The 25048-nt window shown below is 43.0% G+C and overlaps 1 protein-coding gene across 9 annotated transcripts in view; it reads left to right on the top strand.

Moving 5' to 3' along the window:
* LOC122806326 (protein unc-13 homolog B-like) overlaps positions 1–25048 on the top strand; it is a 2554726-nt gene that overhangs the window by 1750779 nt on the left and 778899 nt on the right. For all 9 annotated transcript variants that reach the window (XM_044076650.1, XM_044076675.1, XM_044076685.1 and 6 more), the window contains one exon: positions 13711–13837. In XM_044076650.1, the coding sequence (XP_043932585.1) occupies positions 13711–13837 (127 nt within the window). The remainder of the gene's footprint in view (positions 1–13710; positions 13838–25048) is intronic.

A 25048-nucleotide genomic window follows, 5' to 3' on the forward strand; every position in this document is an offset into this window, starting at 1 on the left:
GATTGGCCAAATGAAGGCTGAGTATATGGGGACAATGACATGCCTAGATCTAAACAGAATCCCTTTCATTTATAAGTCTACAGTATAGAAGGACTTTCTTATAACAATCGACAGAATTGGTTAATTTTTCACATAAGTTCCCTAATCCTGAACAACTGAGCCAACTCATAGGGGAGTATTGACAATGTTGTAGTTCCACAGGATAGATGACATCCCAAAGGATACAACAAAGGATTTTTTGGAATTTAGTTTCAGTCCATCACTTTAGCATCAGTTATATTGTTTGGGACAAAAATTCAAGTAGAATGACTAATACATTTGGGGATTCAAAGACTGCTCCTAGCTTGCAGTCATCTGCAAACTTAGTCCACCAAAGCTCTTTGATGTTGTCTTTTATTTCAGAGAAGTAGATGCCAAACAGGAGAGGTCCCAGCACAGAGGTGGAGGTAACTTCCCTTATTTTGTTTTCCTGTTTCCTATTTGTGAGCTAGTAGTCAATCCAGTTGGTAATGTAGGGGTTTATTCCCAGTTAATTTGGCCTTTCTACTGTGCCTGAATTGGAGATTATGTCAAAAGCTTTGGCCAGGTTGAGGTATGTGGTGTGTCCCATTCTGCCTTATCCATTGCTTTGGTGACCCTTCCAAAAAATGTCTACCAGGCTGAGTAAGCATGACTTGCCCTTGATGAATTCAAACTGAGACAGGTCCAGTGTTTGGAGGTTCATGTCATTGATTTGTTCCATGACAAGTCTTTCCATGGCTTTGCATGCAAGGCTGGTCAGGCTTGTGAATAGGTAATTGTATGGGTCTATGTAAGGTCCTCCCTTATGCAAGGAAATGATTGTAGCTGTTCTCCATTCTCTTGGTACACAAATTCTATGGAGCCTGAGGTTGAACAGTGTTTCTAGATCACTTGTTCTTGCCAGACATTTCTGAAAAAGGTGTCAGAGGTGACTGAAGCTGCCCAAAGCCATCCTTTCATCAGATTTACTCTGCTAAGAGGAAATGGTTCTCCATTTAAGCAGATAGGTATCCTGTTCATTCTTATTCTGCTGATATTTCTTATATACCTCACATACATTTAACTTAAATGTAATAAACTTGTGGTAGGTAGGACTGTAGCAGTTTCTAAAAAGGTTCATATGTGTGTACTAGGCTAATGGCCCTGGAGCCTTTACAAGCCTAGCCCATAGAAGTGCCCTTGCATCATGCCATCTGTTGTTAGTTCCCAGTACCTCTATTAAGTAGAGCCATTGGAGTGATCCTCTGGGTGAACTTTCTATTTCCCATCCACTCATCAATATTTCTCTTGGAGAGGGCCAGTGAGGTGCTCTGCTTGACATGTATGGGAAGTCTATTCCAGAGCATGAGCAGCCTCTGGGTTATGAACCTGCTCATCCAGCATGTTCTGTTGATTGCGGTAATGAGGTTGAGGTCTCTGGAGCATGTGGTGTGGAAGGATTGGGATTTCTTTAGATGTAGCATTTCTAACAGAGCTGGGTCAGACATGGCTTTGTAAGTCAAGCAGAGATCATCTCTTAGTAGATGATATGAGAGAGAGAATAGCTGGAGTTTGAGTCTGTCCGTGTAAGACGTGTTTAAGGCCCAGGATCCTCTTCCAGAGGTACTTTTGTGGCCTTTCTAGCTGTTGCATGTGTCTAGTGAGGTACATGCCAAATGGGGCATTATACTTGATGATTGGCCTAATAAGGGAAGAGTAGAGAGAGACAATGACCTCTTTCTTCCTGGATGCAAAACCCTTGGTAATGAGATGTGCCACATAAAAGGACTTTCTGACCACAGTGGCAATGTGGTGGTCGAAAGAGAGGTTGCTGTCAGCTTGTGTCCCCAGACCTCTTATAATGCCATAAGTGTTCAGTGGGCTCCCATCAATGTGGGAACTGAGTTTTTTTCAAAGGGGATGATGGATTTTTTGGCATTAAGGTTAAGGTCATGGTTTCGACACCAGTAACTGGTTTCAGTGTGGCCTTTCTGTAGGATGTCTACATCACTTAGGGAGTTAATATCTCCCAGCTTTTAGTCATCTGCGAACTTGGTCAGTCAGAGTCTCTCCGTGGTGTCCTGGACATCTAAGAAGTACATGCCAAACAGGAGAGGGCATAGGACCGATCCCTGTGGGTCTCCACTCATGACTGGTCGGCATTCTAACTTGGAGTCCGCTACTTTCACACTGTGGTTTCTATCTGTGAGCCAATTTGCAACACACCTAGTGATATAGGGGTTGACGCCTAGTTTGGTAAGTTTATCAATAATTCCTGAGTGGAGAATGGTATCAAGGGCTTTGGCCAGATCAAGGTAGGCTGTTTGAACTGCCTTGCCCTCATCCACAGCTCTGGCAACTGACTCAAAGAAGTCAACCAGGTTGAGTAGGCATGATCTACCATTCAAAAAAACAAATTGCGTGGGATCTAGAATTTGGAGATTCCCTATGTCTTCGTTAGTTAGGTCCATGATGATGTGCTCCATAGCCTTACATATCAGACTCAGGCTAATGGGGAGATAATTTCCAGGGTCTGTAGTCACTCCCCTTTCATGGAGAGGGATGACTATAGCAGTGCACCATTCGGTAGGAACAAAGCCTGAGGTGAAGCTGTGATTGAACAGGGGACACAGATGTTGTGCCAATTCACTTTGAAGTTCATATAGAACACATCCAGGGATATTGTCGGGTCCCATGGAAGCTGTATTCTTGGCCTTTGACAATGCAGCTTTAACCTTTGCTGCAATAATGCTGTGTGCCTGGCATTCCTCCTGTATTGTGATTGGTCCTTGGGGGGGTAAAGTTGGCACCAAATCTGTCGGCCAGTATGTTGGCAATATCTGTTGGCTTAGTATAGGAGGTACCATTGTGCAGTAACTCAGAGCAAACCTTAGTATTGCCGTGATATAACTATAGAAGGCTTTGTGGTTGTTTGTAGTGTCTGCTGCAATTCTGCCTTAAGGTTCTGATGAGGGATCCCAACTTTTTGTTGAGGCTAATAAGGGAGTTTTTCCAGTCTTGGGACTTCATCTTTTTCTCTAACAGTTTCTTCTTTCTGTTGTAGAGTTTATTAATGGCAGGGGACCACCAGAGTGGCTTCCATTTTTTGGAGGTGAGCGTCTTGGTTCTGTTGGGTATGGCTTGTTCCGTGCATTTATGTGCATGTTTGTACAGTGCATTGGTGTACGATTTGGCAGTCCTGCATCTATTTTCCATTGACATGGGTGCTGTGAAGTCAGCCACCTTTGTTTTTAGGAGCCCAAAGTCAGCTTTGGAGAAGTTTTTCATGGTGGTTAACTTTGTGGGGGTTTGCGGGTGAGATGTGGATTTCCATGGTGATTAGTTTGTGGACGGATCTAACCAGGGAGGAATTGACTACTGGTGTAGAGCAATGGTTGCCCTTGTTAGTAATAACCAGGTCAAGGATGTTGCTTCCTCTAGTGGGGGTAAGAATGAGCTGTTCCAGGGCATTGGAACTGATGAATTCCAGGAAGTGTTTGGGCCAGTGTATGAGTAGTTTTCCCAGTTGATGGAGGGGTAGTTAAAGTCACCTAGTATGACAGTGTTGGGTTGAACCCTAATAGTTTCCAAGGTGCTTAGGAACGTGGGGTGTCTTGGGACATGGTTGGGGACCTATAGCAGGCTACAACCTGAATCGTCATCTTACCGAATGTTAGTTGTACCTGAAGTATCTCAGATGCGGTACTGCAGTTTTGCCTAACTTTGAAGAACCAGTTCTTCCTCATTGGTCCTTAATTTCATGATCATCAGTTTTGTCCATTCTCAGTTAGAGCTTACAGGTTCAGCAGATCTTTATTTTGTCTCATGGAGGATTTTTGTATTTGCCTCTTGGAGAATTTTAGTGTTTGTTCTCATGAGCTTTCACCCATAGCATCTTCTTCCATACTTTGGTTTGTAGAGAACCATGACTGTGCTTTTACATGGACTGGGTGTCTGTTAAGATGAATACAAATTTTCTTGTGCAGACATTGCAAGTTGCCCGTGATCTGTTCTGTTCACCTGCCTGTTTTCCTTTTGAATGTAAATTTCAGGAGCGAGAGAATCCTCCATACTACTGACATGCTGTGTCAGTTCAGGATTTACCTGAGAAAGGTGCGTATGTTCTGCAAGACAACCAGTTATTTGGTGCCTTTCCTCCAAGTAAGGAGTTCTTTCTTTTAAAGCTTTTCTCTGGTTTCTTCTTGTTGTGAAGGTGACATTTCTAAGTAATGAAATTCTCCATCATCCATCCACTGCTGATGTCCTTCAAAGATAGATGCATCAGATATTTATTCACCTTGACATTTTAATTGTTTGAAGGCATGTCACAGTGGGTGTGTTTAATACGCTGTTGCTGAACCCTATGTTTGGATGTATTTTACACTTGGTGTAACATATGGTCTTTAATGCTATTCTGAAAAGTGTACATTTTCCAGGTGTTTTCATTCAGTGTACTGGGGTTGTGCTGTGGATTGCAAGGCCTGCCCTGCTGCTTTCTTTTTTGGCACGTTATCATGACCTGCTGCTGTTATGTGTATGCACTCCCAGTACAAAATAGAGATCTCAAGGATTTGTGCTCAAGTTAGGATACTAGAGGAGGAAATCCCAAAAGCTGCCCACTGCCAAGGGTGTTCTCAAAGACCAACTGATATGGGGAATCTGTATCTGTTGCATTCTATCATGCACTCAAACCCTCTTCCTTGTAATTATACGTAGTAAATGTATTTACTATGACTTTCTTTTTGGCTGTCTTATTCTATTGTCGACCTTAGCTTTTTGATTTCATCTGAACTATTTTTACCCTGGTCCAGGTTTTTGTTGAGGTATGGTCAGATTTACGACCTCGCAGCCAGGATCCTAAAAACTCCATAGACTGAATGAAAAAACTGGAATAAAACCTGATGATCGCTTTTTCTTTAGAAGATAAATACTCCCACATCACTTCTACAGATGATTGAGCCTTTTTCCTGGCTTGTGCTTAAACTTGCTAGTTCTGGGATCACTGTGCGTTGGAGATAAAGAGAAAAAAAAAAGTTTTGTGAGTCTGTAACGGTCTTTCAGATCAGTGGTGGACTCCAAACCTTAAAATAGTGCTCCGTGTGTGGTCTTACTGACTGTGTGGGATAATTGTATTTTTTTTTCTTTAAATCCCTTCTTGCCTAAATAAAATGTCTTAGGTGACGTTATTCATTGCTGTGTGTATCCTTTTGCCCCTTCTGGGTATAGTGTCTGGATGAGGGTCCAACCAATCATACTACTATTGGGAAATCCCAGTATACCCATTGCAAGAAGAGCAGTGACTCAAATGTGGGTCTGCCTCTACTTTACAGGTCTTAACCTAACAGCGATAGTTTGCTGCCTCTATGATTCACAGTTCCCACTGCCTGGCTTCCATTCACTACTGGGTCAAGCATTGCAGCAATGTCCGAGAACCCTTCTCCCTTAGGAAGTTGAGCCAGAGAATGCTGCTGCTTTGAAGTCCGGGCCATTACCTGAAATCAGATCGCCAGGATATCATGCAGATACATTGATGTTATGCCATACTATTGGTTAGGCTGACTTTTATGATTTATACTATCTCCAGTCCTCTGTGCTTCTTTCCAACATTGCTGATTGCTTTGTTATTTTATATGCCCCCCCATTCCCCTTCTTCTGCTGGGGCTACTGATGTTCATCATGTTTCACTGTTGCAGTCATGACTGTAGGGTTTTCCCCTGCCGGCAGGCAGTCCTCGGTCGGCCAGAATCCCAAAGTCTGGGTCCGGCGTCAGCTGTTCAGCCATGCTCCCTGACGTCAGAGTGCCAGGAGTACAAAGCTGACAGCCGACGCCATGTTCTCCAGTCTTTCTTGCCGTGCGGTGATAGCAGTTCGCAAGTGCCGGTCGGCTGACTCCTGACAATTTTTTCTAATCAAATTTTAGTCCGAAGACTTTCTTCTCCTACTCAAAGCTAAGTACCCCATTGGGGAAACTTTTTTCTTGCTCCAGTCCGATGTCAGAAAAAGTTAATAATTGTATTTCATGTGGGAAGCAAATACCTCATAAGGATTTTCATTCTTACTGTATTCCTTGCTTAGGCCCTGACCACGACGTAGCTAGTTGTCGGTTTTGTGCTAGATTCAATCAACGTACTATTAAACGAAGGTACAATTTTGCTTTTCATTACTTCGGTAGGCGTTTTAATTACAAAATGTCGTCGGATACGGTTCCGGCTACCAGAGTTCACAAACGACGCAAGGGCAAAGACAGGCCTCCGAGGTCCAAATCAGACGATATCGCACAAGTGGAGCCAGCTTCAGGTTCGTCCGTCATCAGTGAGGCGCTTTTGCAGCCCCTGTCGTCGGCCATTTTGGAACTGATAGCTGAAATGGACTCCCACGAGGAGCCAACTAGGCCTTTGAATATTTCAGTTGGACCTTCGGACAATGCTCCTTCGGATGGGTCCTGAGCCGCTGTGCAGGTACCGGCTTTTGAAGGGGTTTTCAGGCCTACTCAGCTTCTTATAAAGGCAAAGCCAAAGACTCCTTCCAAATCAAAGACTGCAACCCAGGCCTCTTCTGATCCGGCTCCCAAGTCTCAGAAACAGTTACTTAAAATGGCAGAGGACTTACTTACTATGATCAGGGGTTCACATCCCCCTCCAGATAAAAGGCCAAGGCAGGAAGTTTATTATGACTCCTCTGATCAGGCTTCTGTTTCTTCTGTTTCTTCTTCTGACCAGGAATATTCTTTTCCTCCTTATGAGGATTCTGATGCTGAGGAATCCATTCCTTCAGCTTCTCCCCCTGAGGATTTCTCTTTTGGGGAAACTTTGCATGAAATGAGGGAACATTTCCACTGGGAAGGACAGGAGTACTCAGAATCTAAGAAAAGACTAAGGGATTTTCTTCTTCCTCTTCCCCAACATAGGCCCCTGGCTATTCCTCCTATTTTGGATATTGTGGATGATGCTTTTTCGGAGGCTAACTTAACTCCTGACTCTTTTCCTCCAGCTCCTGTTAAGCCAGACAGATACTATAGGGTTCCTGATTCCCACCAGTTTTTATTCAAGAACCCTACTGCTGACCCTGAAACCATTTCTTAGGGTCCTAAGGGCGTTAAGGCCGCTTCTGCTAAAAACCCCATTCCCACTGAGAAGGATTCTAGATCTTTAGAAAGATGGGGCAAGAAGGTGTACACTTCTGCTACTTTATCTATTAGGGCTTTAAATTGTCAGTTTCATATGCTGAAATACCAGCAATTTCTCCTGTCTGTTTTAAAGCAAAAGCTAACTTCCATTTCCGCCTGTGCAGAGGATAAGGAACTACATGACTTATTGCATGCCACTGAACAAGTTGGGAAGCATGGTTTACACTGTGGATTTGATGCCTTGGAGGCTTCTTGTAGGGCTGCTGCCTCTGGCACAGTAATTAGAAGGCATGCATGGTTAAAGGAACAAAACTTGCCAGATCAGGTAAAGGCTAAATTATTGGATGCTCCTGTTCAGCATAATGTTTTATTTGGATCTAAAGCTGAAGACATGATTAAAAAGATGGAGGACAAGGCAAAGTCCATGGAAACAGTTAAATATTTCTTACAAGTACAGCCACCCAGATTTAGCAGGAATTGGCCTACAAAAAATTGGTCCTTTCCCAATTCAGACAGGCCTCGGAGGGGTAGATATAGATGCCCCCGAGGTAGGCCTCAAACGCAAGCCTCTTATAGACCAAGACAGTGGACTACTTCCACCCCTAGGGGAGGAGAAGACAGGTCGCAAGCTCATAGAAAACAGACTCAATGACTCCCTCTGTTGGGCTGCAGGAACTTCTTGCCTGGAAGCCCCTCTCGGAGGAAAACTTTCTCTTTTTCATCTAAATTGGACTCATATAACCCAAGACAAGTGGGTTCTGGATGTGGTTTCAAGAGGTTACAAATTCCATTTTCATACCCCACCAAGGCCGAGCGGATGGCCAGATCCTCCAAGACATCAGTGGTCAGAGGCATTAAACCAGGTGGAAGCTCTCTTGGCTATGAAAGTCATAGAGCTAGTTCCACTTTCAGAGATGGGGCAAGGTTTTTACTCAAGGCTCTTTCTAGTCCCCAGGAAGCAAAATTCATGGAGACCCATTCTGGATCTGTCAGTCTTGAACACTTTTCTAGAGATACCAAAATTCAAGATGCTTACTCTACAGCAGCTACTGCCAATGCTGACCAAAAATGCATGAATGATAACTTTGGATTTAAAAGAGGCATATTTACACATTCCCATCAGACAGGAATGCAGAAAATACCTCAGGTTCAAGGCAGGATTGAGGCACTACCAATTCTCTGCACTGCTCTTTGGATTGTCTACTGCACCCAGGGTCTTTACCAAGTGCCTGGCTCCAGTAGTAGCTTATTGCAGACTCAAGGGAATTCAAATTTACCCTTATCTGGATGACTGTCTTATTCAGGCAGACAGCAAGGATGTCTTACTCCAGCATCTACAGTTTGTTCAGAATCTTCTCAAGTTCCTGGGATTCACTGTAAACATAAAAAGGTCAAATTTGACACCCTCACAACAGATAATTTTTCTGGGCGCTTCTCTAAACACAACAACCCAGATGGCATTTCTGACATAAGAAAAACAGTTACAGCTGGCTTCAACTTTCAAAACCTTGGCAACTACAACTCAGCTATCTGCAAGGAGATTCCTGCAGGCTCTGGGTTACATGGCCTCCTGCATCCTTCTAGTACCATATGCAAGACTACATATGAGGAAAATACAGTGGTACCTAAAAAGTGTATGGTCTGAACATTGCCACAGTCTAGACATACTGATCTCCGTACTGCCTTGTCTTTAAAAGGAATTCCTTTGGTGGTCCAAGGCATGTACTCTAAACAAAGGAAAACCCTTCTGTCTGCCTCCTGCCACTCAGATTCTAACCACGGATGCCTCAGATTATACATGGGGAGCCCATTTTCGGGGCAACTGTCTGCAGGGCCTTTGGACAAAGGATCAGAAGCACCCGCATATCAATTTAAAGGAAATGTTAGCCGTTCAGAAAGCTCTATTGGCCTTCAGGAATCTTCTACAACCAGGACAACTACTGAAGACAACACCACAGTTATGTGGTACATAAACAAGCAAGGGGGATCTCATTCCTATCCCCTTTGCAGACTAGCCATGGATCTTTGGAACACAGCTCTAGCTTGCAATCTGGACCTTCAAGCACAGTTTCTACCAGGGAAGCAAAACTTCCTGGCAGACCGTCTGAGCAGAAACCTTTCAGATCCACACAAATGGATGTTGGACTCCGAAATATTCAAGATGATTACAGCAGTCTGGGGATGTCCTCACATAGACCTCTTTGCATCCCACCTCAATCATCAACTACAACTTTTTTGCACCAGGGCTTTCCACGATCAAGCTTGGAAAGTGGATGCTCTATCATTCAGTTGGAGAAACCTCTCGGGATATGCCTTTCCGCCTCTTCCTCTTCTTCCACGGGTATTACTAAAGATCAAGCAGGACAAGCCCAAGATGATAATCTTGCTGGCCCCAAATTGGCCTCGACAGTTTTGGTACCCAACACTGAGAAACCTTTGTCTAGAGCCACCCTGAGTTTTACCACAGATTCCGAACCTTCTGTCCCAACATCAGGGTCAGTTCTACACTCCCATGTCAAAACTCTCAGCCTGGTGAATCCAGGATCTTTGATTCATTCTCTCCTACCCAAGCAGGTTATGGATGTCACTTTAGAAGCCAGATGTCCTAGCACTAGAAAATCTTATGCAGGAAAATGGAAAAGATTTTGTTCCTGGATGCAGGCTCAGGATTCTGATCCTGTTATTCCTAACATTCCTCAGATTTTACTTTACCTGTCCGACCTCTTACATAAGGGTCTCTCTTTCTCTTCCATAAAGATACACGCCTCTGCTATTTCTGCTCATTATAATACAGACCCTCCTATCTTTTCCCATCAGCTCATGAGACAATTTCTCAGAGGAGCTAAGAACTTAAGACCCCCTAGATCTCCTCCCATTCCTGCTTAGGATCTCAACTATGTTTTGGAAAAGCTCACCTTACCTCCTTTTGAGCCTGCAGCCTCATCTGACATCAAGTTTTTATCTTGGAAGACAGCCATCCTGTTAGCTCTGACCTCTGCCAGAAGGGTTTCAGAGTTGCAAGCTCTTATGGCTGTGGAACCTTATATTATTTTTCATCAAGACAGGGTGTCTTTAAGGACTAATCCTACTTTCATGCCTAAGGTGGTTTCCAAAGTGGCTTTAAATCAAACTATTCACTTGCCAACTTTTTTCCCCACTCCTCAAAATAAAGGGGAAAGGATCTTAATGTTTCTTATGCTTCAAGTTCCCAAGGTAAAGCCATTTCAAAACAGACCATTTCTAAATGGATTGCTCATGGAATCAGATTTTGCTATTCACACCATGGAAAGCAAATCCCAGGGAGTATAAGGACTCACTCTACCAGAGCTGCTGCCACTTAAGCTGCCTTTCTCAGGGGAGTTCCTACCAAAGACATTTTGGAAGCTGCAACTTGGAGTTCAGTGCATACATTTTCTAAGCACTACAATCTTCCTCTCTACTCTAAGTCTAGGGCAGGCTTTGCTTCTGCAGTCTTGCAGGGCCTTATAGCCGCCCCCTCTACTTTATGACCACCTCCCTTTCATTCTGCTTTGGGACTCTACCCTACAGTCATGACTGCAACAGTGAAACACGATGAACATAGTACAGTTGTGTACACTTACCATTAATGTAGATGTTCGAGTGTCTTCACTGTTGCAGTCTGGGTTTCCCTCCCTCCAGTCCCCTCTTATTTTCTCTTTTATGTGGTTCCTTTTTTCACCCTTCTTCTGAGGTGTATTTGCAAAGGGTATGGGACCTTACTCATTTTGGAACTTCTGACATCTGGGGCAAGAAAAACTGGAGAACATGGCGTCGGCTGTCAGCTTTGTACTCCTGGCGCTCTGACGTCAGGGAGCATGGCTGGACAGCCGACGCCGGACCCAGACTTTGGGATTCTGGCCGACTGAGGACTGCCTGCCGGCAGGGGAGAACCCTACAGTCATGACTGCAACAGTGAAGACACTCGAACATCTACATTTATGGTAAGTGTACACAACTGTACTTTTTCTCTCTTGTACTATTTCCTAGGTGATGCACTTGTTTGTACTAACTATAAGCAGGCAACTTTCCTGACCATTTTTCTAAAACATGCAAGTTTCCTTTATCTCTTTCTGGCCACCATCGTGTGAAGAGACGCACACGCACGCGTGCACACACACACACACACACACACACACGCACGCACACACTCTATTGTGAGGCACGCTGCTGCACTATTTTAGCTCCCTTCTGCTATTTTGACGACATGGTAAAAGCATTGCATTTATAATTTCAGTCTGTTTCCTTGTTGCCTTTGACCTTGTCCCTCACTTTCATAGGTAACGCTTTCCAGTTGAAGTGATGCCAGGATGTCTTCAACTTCTAGGTTAAACTAATAGGTTGATAGGTAATTGTAGTATGCTTTGATTTCTGACACTTGCCTGCTATCTTCCATCACATAATTAAAGAAAGTCAAATTAACATAGTGTTACTTGTCTCCTATTAATAGGTACAGTTTAAGCTAATGACATTTGCTTAATTCCAAGAGTCCAATTAAAAAGTGTGTACTTACCAAATGTCAGCTATCTATCTTTATTAATTTTTTTGATTTACCTCTATTTTATTTTCTCCTCTGTTTTTTCATGATTCCCGCCCACTAAATGTAATTAGTAGAAGGTCAGCATATTCAAATAGAATTAAAAACTAAGAATATAATTACTCAGATATTGCCTTCTTCATATAAGGAGTGTTCAGAAACACAGGTATTGTACTCAGGTCACCAAATCCCCTCCTGTTTTGATTTTCTAGTGCTGTTTTCTCTGGCTGTTTCATCTTTGCATTTCAAGTCTGATGCTGATTTGCATAGCATGATCTGAGGTTTAAGTTTTGATGTTTACACTAAATTATTATGGCTGTGTTATGCCTCTGCAAGGATCGTGCTAGAGTTCACTTACTTCGTTTTATTGTAGTCTTATCAGGCCTGTTTGTAGAAATATGCTTTACGCACACACACACACACACTTACATGGAGACAGTCAGTGAGATATTTTTATCTGATGCCCAGATTGTGGTATATCCCGACCTGAAACAAACTGTTTGCAGAAAAGACTATTTTATCAGCTTTCAATAGTCCTGTGAAGTTTGAATTTTTTTGATTTATTATGCTCAAATATCTCTGACTGTAAATATCGTGAATATTTTGCAAACTGAAAGTAAAATAAAAACTTTAAAAAAAATAGTCCTGTGAAGTGATGCGTTTAAGGTGGAGGTGAGATTACATCAAGGATCAGCTCTGAGCCCTTTCTTCTTTGCAATGGTGATGGACAGGTTGACAGACAAGATCAAGCAGGAGTCCCCGTGCACTATGATGTTTGCAGATGACATTGTGATCTGTAGTGAAAGTAGGGAACAGGTGGAGGAGACCCTGGAGAGGTGGAGATATGCTCTAGAGAGAAGAGGAATGAAGGTCAGCAGGACTAAGACAGAATATGTGTGTGTGAATGAGAGGGAGGATAGAGGAATGGTGAGGATACGGGGAGTAGAGGTGGCTAAGGTGGATGAGTTTAAGTACTTGGGATCAACAGTTCAGAGTAATGGTGAGTGTGGAAGAGAGGTGAAGAAGAGAGTGCAGGCAGGCTGGAGTGGGTGGAGAAGTGTCAGGAGTGATTTGTGAGAGATGAGTGCCAGTAAGAGTGAAAGGGAAGGTCTACAAGAGTGTAGTGAGACCAGCTATGTTATATGGGTTGGAGACAGTGGCATTGACAAAAATACAGGAGTCAGAGCTGGACGTGGCAGAGTTAAAGCTGTTAAGATTTGCACAGGGTGTGATGAGGGTGGACAGGATTAGGAATAAGTATATTAGAGGGTCCGCCCAGGTTGGATGGTTTGGAGACAAAGCCAGAGAGGTGAGATTGCATTGGTTTGGACATGTGCTGAAGAGGGATGCTGGGTATATTGGGAAAAGGATGCTAAGGATGAAGCTACCAGGTAACAGGAAAAGAGGAAAGCCTAAGATAAGGTTTATGGATGTGGTGAGAGAGGACATGCAGGTGCTTGGTGTGACAGAGAAAGATGCAGAGGACAGGAAGAAATGGAAACAGATGATCCGCTGTGACGACCCCTAACTCGAACAGCCGAAAGAAAAATAAGTCGTCGTCCTGTGAAGTAACCAAAATCACAGATTTTTCTCATTTTCCTTTAACTTGACATTCATAATGCCTCATATGTCCGGATCATTGGACAAGAACTTCTTACTCATGTAAAGAGGTTAAAAATCCATTCCTTGAGCCTGTGCTTCCTGACATTTTGAATCCTTCTTTTTGGAAGTGACCAGGTAGGATTTGATCTTTATTTGCATTTTAAACTGACAAAGCATCAAGTTATTTTGTAGTACATTTATTTTAGAAAACATCACTCAAAATCATTTTTTTTATTTGTATTGACATTTTGTATACAAGATGACCAAGTTCAAATTGTGAATTTATCCAGATATAATAAGATGTGCTGATCTCAAAAAATAAAATACAGCTATTTGCTATGTTTTTAAACTTCCTGAATTGTTGAAAATTAATATTGAGTAGTCTGTAATGGAGCCATTCATTTTGTTCATTTGTATGTTTCATCAGAACATGAAAAACATCGTCTTTGCAAGAGTGCTGACTACATGAACCTGCACTTCAAGGTGAAGTGGTTGTACAATGAATATGTGAGAGACTTGCCTGCCTGCAAAGGGAGCATCCCGGAGTATCCAGTGTAAGTTCTGCATCTACTGCACTTTTCATTTTGTGCAAAAATGTCATTTACATAAATATAAGGTCATTAATGGTGACTATGACACTGACATTTTGAATCAGGTTTTTTAGCTAGTTTTGAAATGCAGACTGATTAGGTAATTGGTGATTACCCGTTAACCTCAAAGCATTCAAAAAAATAGCAAAACTAATGTATGTGTGGAGAAGCTAACCAAGAGTTCATGTTAACTTCCTTTCTATTTCTTCATGATGGTGCTTCTTATTGGGTATTTTTTTGGTTTTCACAACTTGTTGTTCTTGTAGAAGTAATGGTAAAAGTGAATAAGAACACAGTGTTATGGAATTTGCACCTTTTCACAAGCTGAACCAAGATCCTAATACTTGTAGTCGGAAATGAAATGCTTTAAATTAGTACCTAGGTAAACAGTTTCTGAAACTACATCTTTAAGCCAGATGCTTCTGTTTAATATTGTTCATTTATTTTATTTTAAGTTATTTTTGTTAATCAAGTAAATGAGTTTGTCCTTCTCGAACCTTTTCCAGTCATGGCCTGGGCCAATAGGCAAAGTAAACACACACACACACACACACACACACACACACACACACACACACACACACAAACACTTTAATGTAACCAGTCAACCAGCATGTTTTTATGAGGAAACTGTAATACTCAGAGGGATCTCAGGAATTTATTCATTTATGTTTAGCTGATTAGGTCTGTGGACTATATTCAGGGAAAGTATGTGGTGCTATTTATAGTGACTAAGGGAAACTTTGCCAAGCACTGGAGAAAATCCCTTTGTTTTTTTGATTGTTGGACTTCCATGTGCTAGACTCTTAATAACTTGGGGATTGTTCCTGCAGTGACTACAAATTGTGGATTGCCATGTCTGTTCTTGGGCATTAGATGCAATGCTTGACAGCTTTTCAGAGTATTGTGTAGGTCCTTCACCTCATCCTAGAAAGCTAGTTCCTACTGCTTATGATGTGTCTCTGGATTTTGCATTTTCCAGGACTGGTGGTGAGTTTTTTGTCATGATGCCTTTTTGTATTTGTTGGTGCCTTAAGCTTGGTTTGGACCAATACATTGTGTTCCCATTTGTATTGTGGTTTAATAAAGATTATATTCATGCTGGAAACGGACCCTAACTAAACTATTTGACTGTTTGGTTTTTGCACTTCTTTGGTCAGCCTGTTTATGTGCTAAATGCCGACTTGAATTTTCATGACTCTTAATCCTCACTGTTATTGGTTATTATGTTAGGTTAGGTTATATTTTGTACTTATTTGTTCAACTTGTACTTTTATAATTTGGAGTGTTTATTGCATTACATATCAATTCCCAATTTAATTTATTAAGAGTTTTAATTGTTTTCTGCCAGTCATCATATTTAGAAGGTCCTGAGCATTTTAAAGATTAATTGATTAATTATTACCCCTTTTATTTATTTATTTATTTATTTATTTATTTGCAGTTGTTTAACCAGGATAGTCCATTGGGCCAAAAATGGAGTCCTGGGACATAAAGATTATACAGAGATTATGTTCTACATACAGATTATACAAAGATTATGTTCCACATAAAGATTACACAGAGATTATGTTCTACATACAGATTATACAAAGATTATGTTGAGGATTCTAAAGAAAAACATTCTATAATTTCTGGTTCAACGTTAGAAGTAGTAGTTTTTTTGGAGCTGGTGCTTAGTTTTTCATCGTATCTGTGATCAGTACCAATAGGTTTACTGATAAAAGTCCTCTACATGGAGATTTATAGTCAAACAGCTCATAAGGGGTAAAGTATCTGCCTAACCTACTTTTGTGCAAGAATCAAATAATGATCAAAGATATTGGAGGATAAGCAGTCTGCTATACTGTTCTTGAGCTACTAGTGTGAGTAACAGTCCTGGGCGATTCCCATTGGAGTTCAAAGGATTCATGAGGAAGTCAGCATGCCCAACATGTGGCATGGGGGTGGGGTGGTTGCACAGAGTTCAAAGGATTCATGAGGAAGTCAGTGTGCCCAACATGTGTGCATGGGGTTTGGGTGGTTGCACAGAGTTTAAAGGATTAATGAGGAAGTCAGCATGCCCAACATGTGGCATGGGGGTGGGGTGGTTGCACAGAGTTCAAAGGATTCATGAGGAAGTCAGCATGCCCAACATGTGTGCATGGGGTTTGGGTGGTTGCACAGAGTTCAAAGGATTCATGAGGAAGTCAGCATGCCCAACATGTGTGCATGGGGGTGGGGTGGTTGCACAGAGTTCAAAGGATTCATGAGGAAGTCAGCATGCCCAACATGTGTGCATGGGGGTGGGGTGGTTGCACAGAGTTCAAAGGATTCATGAGGAAGTCAGCGTGCCCAACATGTGTGCATGGGGTTTGGGTGGTTGCACAGAGTTTAAAGGATTCATGAGGAAGTCAGCATGCCCAACATGTGTGCATGGGGGTGGGGTGGTTGCACAGAGTTCAAAGGATTCATGAGGAAGTCACCTTGCCCAACATGTGTGCATGGGGTGGGGTGGTTGCACAGAGTCCAAAAGATTCATGAGGAAGTCAGCATGTCCAACATTTGTGCATGGGGGTGGGATGGTTTCACAGAGTTCAAAGGATTCATGAGGAAGTCAGCGTGCCCAACATGTGTGCATGGGGGTGGGGTGGTTGCACAGGAAGTTGCTGAAAATAAATAGGATGGTATATGTTGCTGTTTTTTTTCCAAATGTTCCCTCCCCGGAGAAGAAAAAAAATGACTAGGGCATGTAAAAATACTGACACTTAAAATGAAGTTGTTGAAAGTCATCCATATTCAAGCATTATTTGTTTTTATCTGCTTGGTTTGATTTGATACTTTGGAGAGTTAATCTTCTTTTGTATAAGAAAGACTCATTCTTTGATGGGTTGTGCTTGGTTTTCTTGTACAGCTTATGGAAGGGAACTACTGGGGCTCTCATTAATGGGGGTCAGCAGCTTGGGGGTTTATTAGCAGTACTGACATGAGATGTTGTCCTTTATATATGCCTGTATCAGAGAGGTACTGCCAGAGACTGCACTCTCATAACTTACTTTTCTGATAGAGATCCCATGTTGTTTCTTTTGTTTTGTGTAAAATAGCATAACAGCCCTTCTTATTTATGTTGCCACTGAATATACAGCTAGATGTAGCCCCTCACATCTGAATTGATAGATGGATGGATATATAGATCTTGCCTTTCCCATCTGTAAAACCACTCAACATGCAGCTGAGTCTAGCCCTTCCCATCCCTACTACTACTACTTGCATAAGACAGAAAACCCAGTTTGTCCCCATCTCACTATATTTCGATTTGATTTTACTTCCAGGAGTGATCCCTAAGCCTTGTTTTTTTTTAATTAGTATAAACTACTGAAGTTTGCCACATTTTCAGCCATCATCAAATAGTAGTAGTGTTTTATTTGGACGTTTTTGGTCTTGGTATGAACATTTTGAATAGCACCAGTACAGTGTAACACATGCATACATACATTCAAACCTCTGATAGAAGTAAAGGAACATGCACTTAGTCTCCTTCAATGACGTGCTGGAACGTTATAGAATCTGTGCACCAAAAACCATCACCCAGCTGCCTGAACACACTTCATATCCCTGAGGGCCTATGACATCCTTTTAAAAGACTTCATTGATATTGCATTCTGATAAAACACATTCCATTTCTCCAGATTCTTGTCAGAAAAAAAAAAATCCATGTCTAGTCTGTAATTTGTATCTTCAGTTTAGAAATTATGCGGTCACTCCTTTCTTTAGTGTCTTTGTGCATTCCTTTGCATTGCCCCTTACATAGAATCATAGGAAGTTACTATGCTATTGGCCCTGAGGCCATTGTAAGCCTAGGCAAGTGTTTAGCCCATTTTTAGACAAGTCAGCACCCAATGCCCCTGTCCAGCAGGGACACTGGTGGAATCCCAGGGGTATATTTTCTGTTTATCAAGAAGATGTGGAGAGTGAATCTGTTCCACAGATGGGGAAGCCTTTATGACACAAATCTGTCCCACCAACAAGCCCTGTTGATGTCACAGACTAGGTTGAGGCCATGTGAGTGGGTTACTCGAGTGGAGGTTGACTTGCAGATATGTAGCAGTCCCATCAAGACAGGATCCGAGATCGCCTTGTATGCCAGGCAGCGGTCACCTCTGAGGAGTGTGTATGAAATTGAGTAAAGGGATAGGGCTTTTAGCGTATATGTGTATGGTAAATTTTTGAGGGCTTGGATTCTCTTGGTGAGGAACCTTTGTGGTCTCTCCATCTGCTGCATGTGCTTTGCAGTGTTGTGCTAGTTACTTATAAAAGTAATAAGTTACTATTACTAGTTGCTTTTCTGTGAAAGTAATATATTACTATAACATTACTTTTTTAAAGAAGTAATATATTACTATTACTAGTTACTAGCTAAAGTAATGCGTTACTTTTACATAAGTATAGTTTATGTACTATAATACTGAGATTTACTCACACAAGTAATCACATGCATATAAGTATATTATTAAAGTTGTATACACAGTGTTACAATGATGATGAATAGCATTTAACAGTTGAAAAACTCCAGCAGACTAGTCTTTATAGCTGGGCAGCACAGTGGTGCAGAGGTTAGCATTGTCATCTCACAGCAACAAGTTCTGCAGTTCGATTCTTGGCTGGGGTGCCATCTGTGCGGAGTCTACATGTCCTCCATGCCTCTCAATCTGGAAACATCAAAAATCTGTTCAAAGACCCGTGAAAAGTAGGTACAACTGGCTAAAAATGGGGATGATGATTAACATAAAATTTGTATACATTCCTGCCCACTGCGATTTGATTGTGAAATACTAACATAAAGATTGAAGTCTCTCACACACACACACACACACACACACACACACACACACACACACACACACACACACACACTTCCCTACGTCCTTGGACTACACAATTTGGCAAGACACTTTGTTTTGTTGACGAATTTAGTTGACAGTAAACATATTAACATTAAAAACAACAAGAAATATCATGTAAAAGTCACATCTTGCAGTGGTACACTGTAAATCACAAGCTACATTCATGCACTTTGGAATTTGCCCAAAATAGCAAACGAAATGTGTTGTATGAATCTGTGCTTTAGCTGGTAATAATATCCTCCAAGATTTTGTTTCCTTATGTGAATTGTTCACATAACTTACCAGCTTAAAGTAGAAAGGGTGTATATCACATTACTGAAAGACGACAATACCGAATCATACAACATCGAACTGAATACATCAAACATACAACATCGAAATGGGAAAAAAAAAACCTTGTGGAGTGTAGATCAATAACACATTGCTCCATGCAGGAGGGCAAGCCCCCCTGTACCCTCTACACCCCCTGCCACTTAAAAATACTACTTCAGAGATCGCACTTCAGTGAACTACAGTGCGGAAATGGAAGATTTCTGTTTCCTACACTGTAGCGCGAACTCGGAGTTGGTATATTTAAGTAGCGGGGGATGGGGGGGTGCAGGGGGGCTTGCACCCCTGCCTACACCCTTAATGTATCATGTCACCGTTGGAAACTGCCATTTACATCGTTTCGATTTTTTAACGATTTGATTTATTCTGTTCAATGTTCCGTGATTCGATGTTTCAAACATTCGATGATGTGATATAAACCCAAGTAGAAAACGTAAGTCTGCATGAGCATCAAAGCAACATAAAGAGAAAGCCAGTCAAGGCAATGAAGGAAAGATGACCACTAACGCCATCCACCCATCTTTTTTTTGGATAAAGCATATGAAGGCATTAAGTCACGTTTTTAATCAAACAACGGATGTTATGTTGCCCCTATCTCAACTTCCTTCTTGCTGATTGGGTTTGGAGCTGATCCTCGGCTCTGACTCAGCCGCATTCTAAAGCTCGAGAGCTTCCACTGGCTCGAGGCTAGACCCTATACCAACATGCCTAGCGAGAGTTACCCAGATCTCGTTTGCTGCTTAAAGCTTTGAGATTGCTGACCACTTGCTCAGGCTAAGTTAGATTGTTTTTATCTAATTATTTCTTGTAAAATATTGTTATTTGGTAGCATAGTTATTTCTGTAGATCAGCAGAATCTGTTATTTGTCTGTCCCTCTATCTACTGCCTTCTTAGTTGCTGTCTTTTGTTGAGGCCATCATTTCCTTATCTCTCAGACCTATCCTTTCTAACTTGTGAATCCATTTAAGTTAGAGGATTCATCCTACACTTTCAGCCCATTTTAGTTAGAGGGCTTCACCTTATTTCCCTTCTCTACTGTTGGTCTAAGGAGCTAGTTGTTTAAGTTAGAGGCATCTTCTCAGTTGGAGGTGTTGTCATTTGACTTAGAGACTCTCCTCCTTCAGCTTCTTTCCCTTTCCAAAAAAAAAAATTTGCTGTCCGTTTTTTGGCAGAGTGTTTCTTTCCATTCTGTTATTTCTGTTGTAGTATCTTGTTGTTGTTGCATTTTATGGTAAATATGTCTAAGGAAGCTATGAAAGAATCCAAGCCTTCTGGATTCAAGAAGTGTGATTCCTGCACCCAAAAGATGTCTCTAACCAATGGACATACTAGCTGTGTATACTGTTTGGGAGCTGTTCACCTGCAGGACTCTTGTTTCATTTGTCATGGTTTTAGCTCTAGAGTCCTGCAAGAACAAGCTAATCTTGAGAGGGTTATTGAAAGGGCCTTTTGAGGCATCGAAGGAAGGGACACAGGCAGGAAAATCTGACAAACCCTCCAAACTGGCATCTTCATTGGCTCTGGCCTTGGAACTGTCGAAGGGCAAAGACAAACCGTCAAGTTTGTTGGATCCAGTATCTGTCGGGTCCGACAAAGCTTTATCTCCTTCGGTTCCATCAGTATCTTTGGAACTGTCTAGGAGCCATAAAAGATCCAGGTCTCCCAGCTTGGAACCGGTGTATTCTGTACCACAATCCCCACTTGTCTGTGGTGGGCAGTCACCGGTCATCCACCCATTCCTCTCGATTATCCAGGATCTTTTCGGATGATGATGTGGAAGACGATGGTGGAGGCTACTCAGGACACCGGCCATGGCTAAAATTTTATTGAGCCCAGCCGTTAATTCCTCCTTCGACTCACCTGAGTTTGGAGCCGGAGTGTATGGACGTCATTGTGGTGGAACCATTGGATCCCAAAACCCTGGGTCTCTCGGGTCCGACATCAGTTCTGATCCCGTCGATACCACCTTCTCTCAAGGGATCTGGGGGCTGACACTCCCTCGTCGGTTCCAGGGGGAGAGCAAGATTGGACCCTTGTCAGATCCTACTGTCCTACTTGGATCTTCAGTGCAGGTGAGTTCGGTGCCTACATCGACCTCGGAGCCATCACCCTCTGTTCAGAGGAGATCTCCTGGCTCTTCGGAACTGGAGACAATGTCGCACTGGGATCATGGTGTTTTCAAGGTGATGAGGAGTATGCTGTCCTCTCAGACCACTCCACTCTCAGCTGCAGGTGCTCCTTCCCCTTCCGGGTCAGTGTCCACCTTTGAACCACCCCTCCTACCCAGGTGTAGGGAACCAATGCCCCTTCAGGTGACCTCCCCCCTTCTGAAACCTCTCCAGAGCACCCCTCAGAGGAGGTCCTTCAGAAGTAAGTGGAAGCATTTGGACTTCCCTGAGTCCCTGATGTCAGACAAGGACTTGGAGGACATCCTGGAAATCCTCAAGCAGAGGGGTGGCTGGAAATCCCTTTCCCCTTCTGAAGATGAATCTGTGTACCTGGACGCATTTGGTTCCCTACCCTCCACCTCTTGGGTGTCTCCTCCCTTCGACCTGCTGCTAGATGTAGTAAGTAGAAAGGCGTGGAGCTCCCCAGAATCTATGGAACCATTTCACTGAAGGCCCAATAAGTTTATCACTGCACCAGACAAACATTTCCTGACTAAGGGCAGTTGATCTGTGGTGGTTGCAGCAGCCACAAAGAAGGAATTAGCAGAAACTTCTTCTGTCCATCCACCAAACAAGGAGTCCCATATGATTGACAGATAGGGGAAGCATGTCTTGTCTTCAGCGGCCCTTACCCTTAGGTCACTGAATTATTTGTCCCATTTTACTCATCTCCAGAGGGATCTGCTGAAAGAGCTAGGAAATACCCTACAGGATCCTACAGCGGCAGGAGCTGCAGACAGAGCTGCTTCTCAGCTTGCGACCTTATCTTCTGTAGTTAACTCCTCCATGTGGCTTATCTCCTACGCAGCCGATGGAGCAAGCAGGGCAGCAGGCACAGGAGTCAGCTTATGGAGACATTCTTGGATGCACCTTTGTCAGTTTGCGGTGCCCTTCAAGTCCTCCTTTACCAATGCCCCATTTGATGGCTTGTCATTGTTCGGGCCCAAGGTAAAAGAGACTCTCACCAGGTGTGAGCAAGATGGCAAAACTCACTCTGCTGTGGGAGTATGTTTCTCCACACCTACTAGACTTTATCCCAAAGGTCAAAAAGGTGGGAAAATGTGGTTCCAGAAATCCCAGGGAGAGATGCACATGGTGACTTTTCCCCCAGGGGCAGAGGGGGGAACAGTAATGGGAGATGCCTCCCTCACAGCTGAGGGGGTCCACAGAGTCAGGGAGACAGAGATAAGTTCTCTGGTAGGCCTTTCCAGCACTCCTGAAAGGAGGCCCGCCTGTCCACCTCTGCATGCTGTCAGGGGCAGATTGTCACTGTACCCAGTACAGTCGGTAATATCCAGGGGATACAGTATTCCCTTCTCCATGCCACCTCTTCCCAGAAAACAAAAATCCATCCCAGATATGCCACCCAATCTAAGGGAGCAAGCATCCCTACAAGTTCAAAGTTGCTAGAAAAACGAGTCATCCAAGAAGTCCCCGCAGACCACATCTCATCCGGAACTTACTCAAATTTATTTCCAAAGAAAACAGGGAACTGGAGACCCATTTTGGATCTCAGCAGACTCAACAAGTCTGCCAAGAAGACAAAGTTCCGGATAGTGACACTGCAGTCCATACTTCCCTTTTTGGGAAAGGACAGTTAGATGTGCTCCATCAATCTCTAGGATGCATACTACCATATCAAGATGGACAGGCAATCCAGGAGATATCTACACTTCCGGAGTCGGTCACTACCAGTTCAGAGCTCTGCCCTTTGGTCTCCCCACAGCCCTCAGGGTGTTCACCAAATGCGTGACAGTAATCATGGCTCATCTGAGGCATCTAGGATTCCAGGTGTTTCCATATTCAGATGACTGGCTCCTTACCGCCACCACCGAGCATCAACTAACTGAGGCAAGGGACACCACAATTCTCCTCTACTCACAGCTAGGCATCACTATAAACTATGAAACGTCTGCCTTGTTGCCCTGTCAATATATTTCATTTATTTTGGCAGATTTAAATACAAAAGACATGATAGCAAAATTGCCTTAAGAAAGGGCGTCTACCATTCGACATCAGGTATCAGTCTTAATCGAGAGAAAAAAGATTCAGGCAAGATTTGTTCTCCAAGTCCTGGGCTCAATGGTGGCAGCAGTAACACTTGTTCACTTGGTGCGCTTCCACATGAGGTTACTGCAGTGGCTCCTGTTTGCTCAATGGCCCATGCAAGATCTACCTATGTCCCACAAAATTCTCATCACAGAGACCTGCAAGAAGGACCTAAAATGGTGGCTTCAGTCCACCCATCTGATGATAGGCAAGACCGTTCATCCTTCCCCAACCAGTAGCCAAAGTGACTATGGATGCTTCCCAGATAGGGTGGGGGGGCATTATCTGGGACAGATTGTTCAAAGCACTTGGAAACAGCATGAGTACCATTTGCAAGTCAATGTCCTAGAGATGAAAGTGGGGCTCCTGGCATTGCAAGCACTACAGGGCTCTATACCTATGGGGACAATCGCACTTCAAAGGAACATGTCAGTAGTGTGGTACATCAACAAGCAAGGCAGAACCAGATCCTACCCCTTGTGTTGAGAGGCTCTAAGAGTATGGCAGTGGGCAATATCTTCCCAATGCTTTCTGATTGCAACGCACATTCCAGGGAAGTACAGCGTGATAGTAGACAAGCTAAGCCGGGCCATCCTGATGCCTCATGACTGGTCCCTGAAGCAGGATATTATGAACCAAATTTTTTGCAAGTGGGGCCAGCCTTGCTGCTACCTGTTTGCCACCTCCATCAATACCAAATGCAGCAGCTGTTTCCCCCTAGTCCTCCCACTGGGACAGTCGCCCAGGGATGCACTTGTTCACGATTGACCCCTGGGACTTCTTTATGCTTTTCCCCCATTCCCCCTAATACCCAAATTTCTTCAGAAAGCAAAATCATTGGGTTGCAAACTAATACTCATTGCTCCTTACTGACCTTGTCAAATATGGTTTCCCTTTCTATGGCCCCATCTCCAGGAGGAGCCTTGGATCCTGAACCCCAGTTCCAAATCTACTGGTGCATCAGTCGGGTACGTTCCATCCTTCCATACAGACCCTCAAGCTGACATATTGGTTCCTCCACTTCCCATCTTAGCCAGGCTTCCTGACATCTCCCCAGCAGTGCAACATATTTTAATTTCCTCTCACAAATCCTCAACGAGAAAACTTTATACTAGCAAATGGAAGAGGTTCTCTTGTTGGGCAGCCAAACATAATATTGACCCTTTTACTGCACCTATTTCAAAGATACTTGAATTTCTCACTGAAACTTTTAACCAAGTAGCAGCAGCAGCAACTGTCCAAGTTCAGCTGACTGCTCTTTGCAACTTTCATGTGAGAGAAATGGGTTCCAACATTATGTCCCACAGGTTATGCAAAGCTTTCCTAAAAGGTCCTATCCTCTTGAGACCCCCAATAAGAGAACCACCTCCTCCTTGGGATTTAAATTTAGTCCTAGCTGCCTTGATTCTTCCTCCTTTCAAACCTGCTAATACTTGTTCTCTGAAATTCTTGACTTGGAAAACTATTTTCTTGACTGCCATTACCTTAGCTAGGAGGGTATCAGAATTACAAGCTCTATTCATTCATCCTACTTACTTAATTTTTCATAAAGGTAAGGTTTCTCTCAGAACCAGTCCCTCTTTCCTACCAAAAGTTTGCTCAGAGTTCAATCTGAATCAATAAATAGAACTACCTGTATTCGTCCCTAATCATGGCAACAAGGCATAATATAAACTCCACCAATTGGATGCTCATAGACAGTTACGTTTTTACTTGCACAGGACAAAATAATTCAGAATATCTC

The sequence above is a fragment of the Protopterus annectens genome, chromosome 1.part1 (assembly GCF_019279795.1).
Source record: "Protopterus annectens isolate FY-2018-M chromosome 1.part1, PAN1.0, whole genome shotgun sequence".
Classification (NCBI taxonomy): Eukaryota; Metazoa; Chordata; order Ceratodontiformes; family Protopteridae; genus Protopterus; species Protopterus annectens.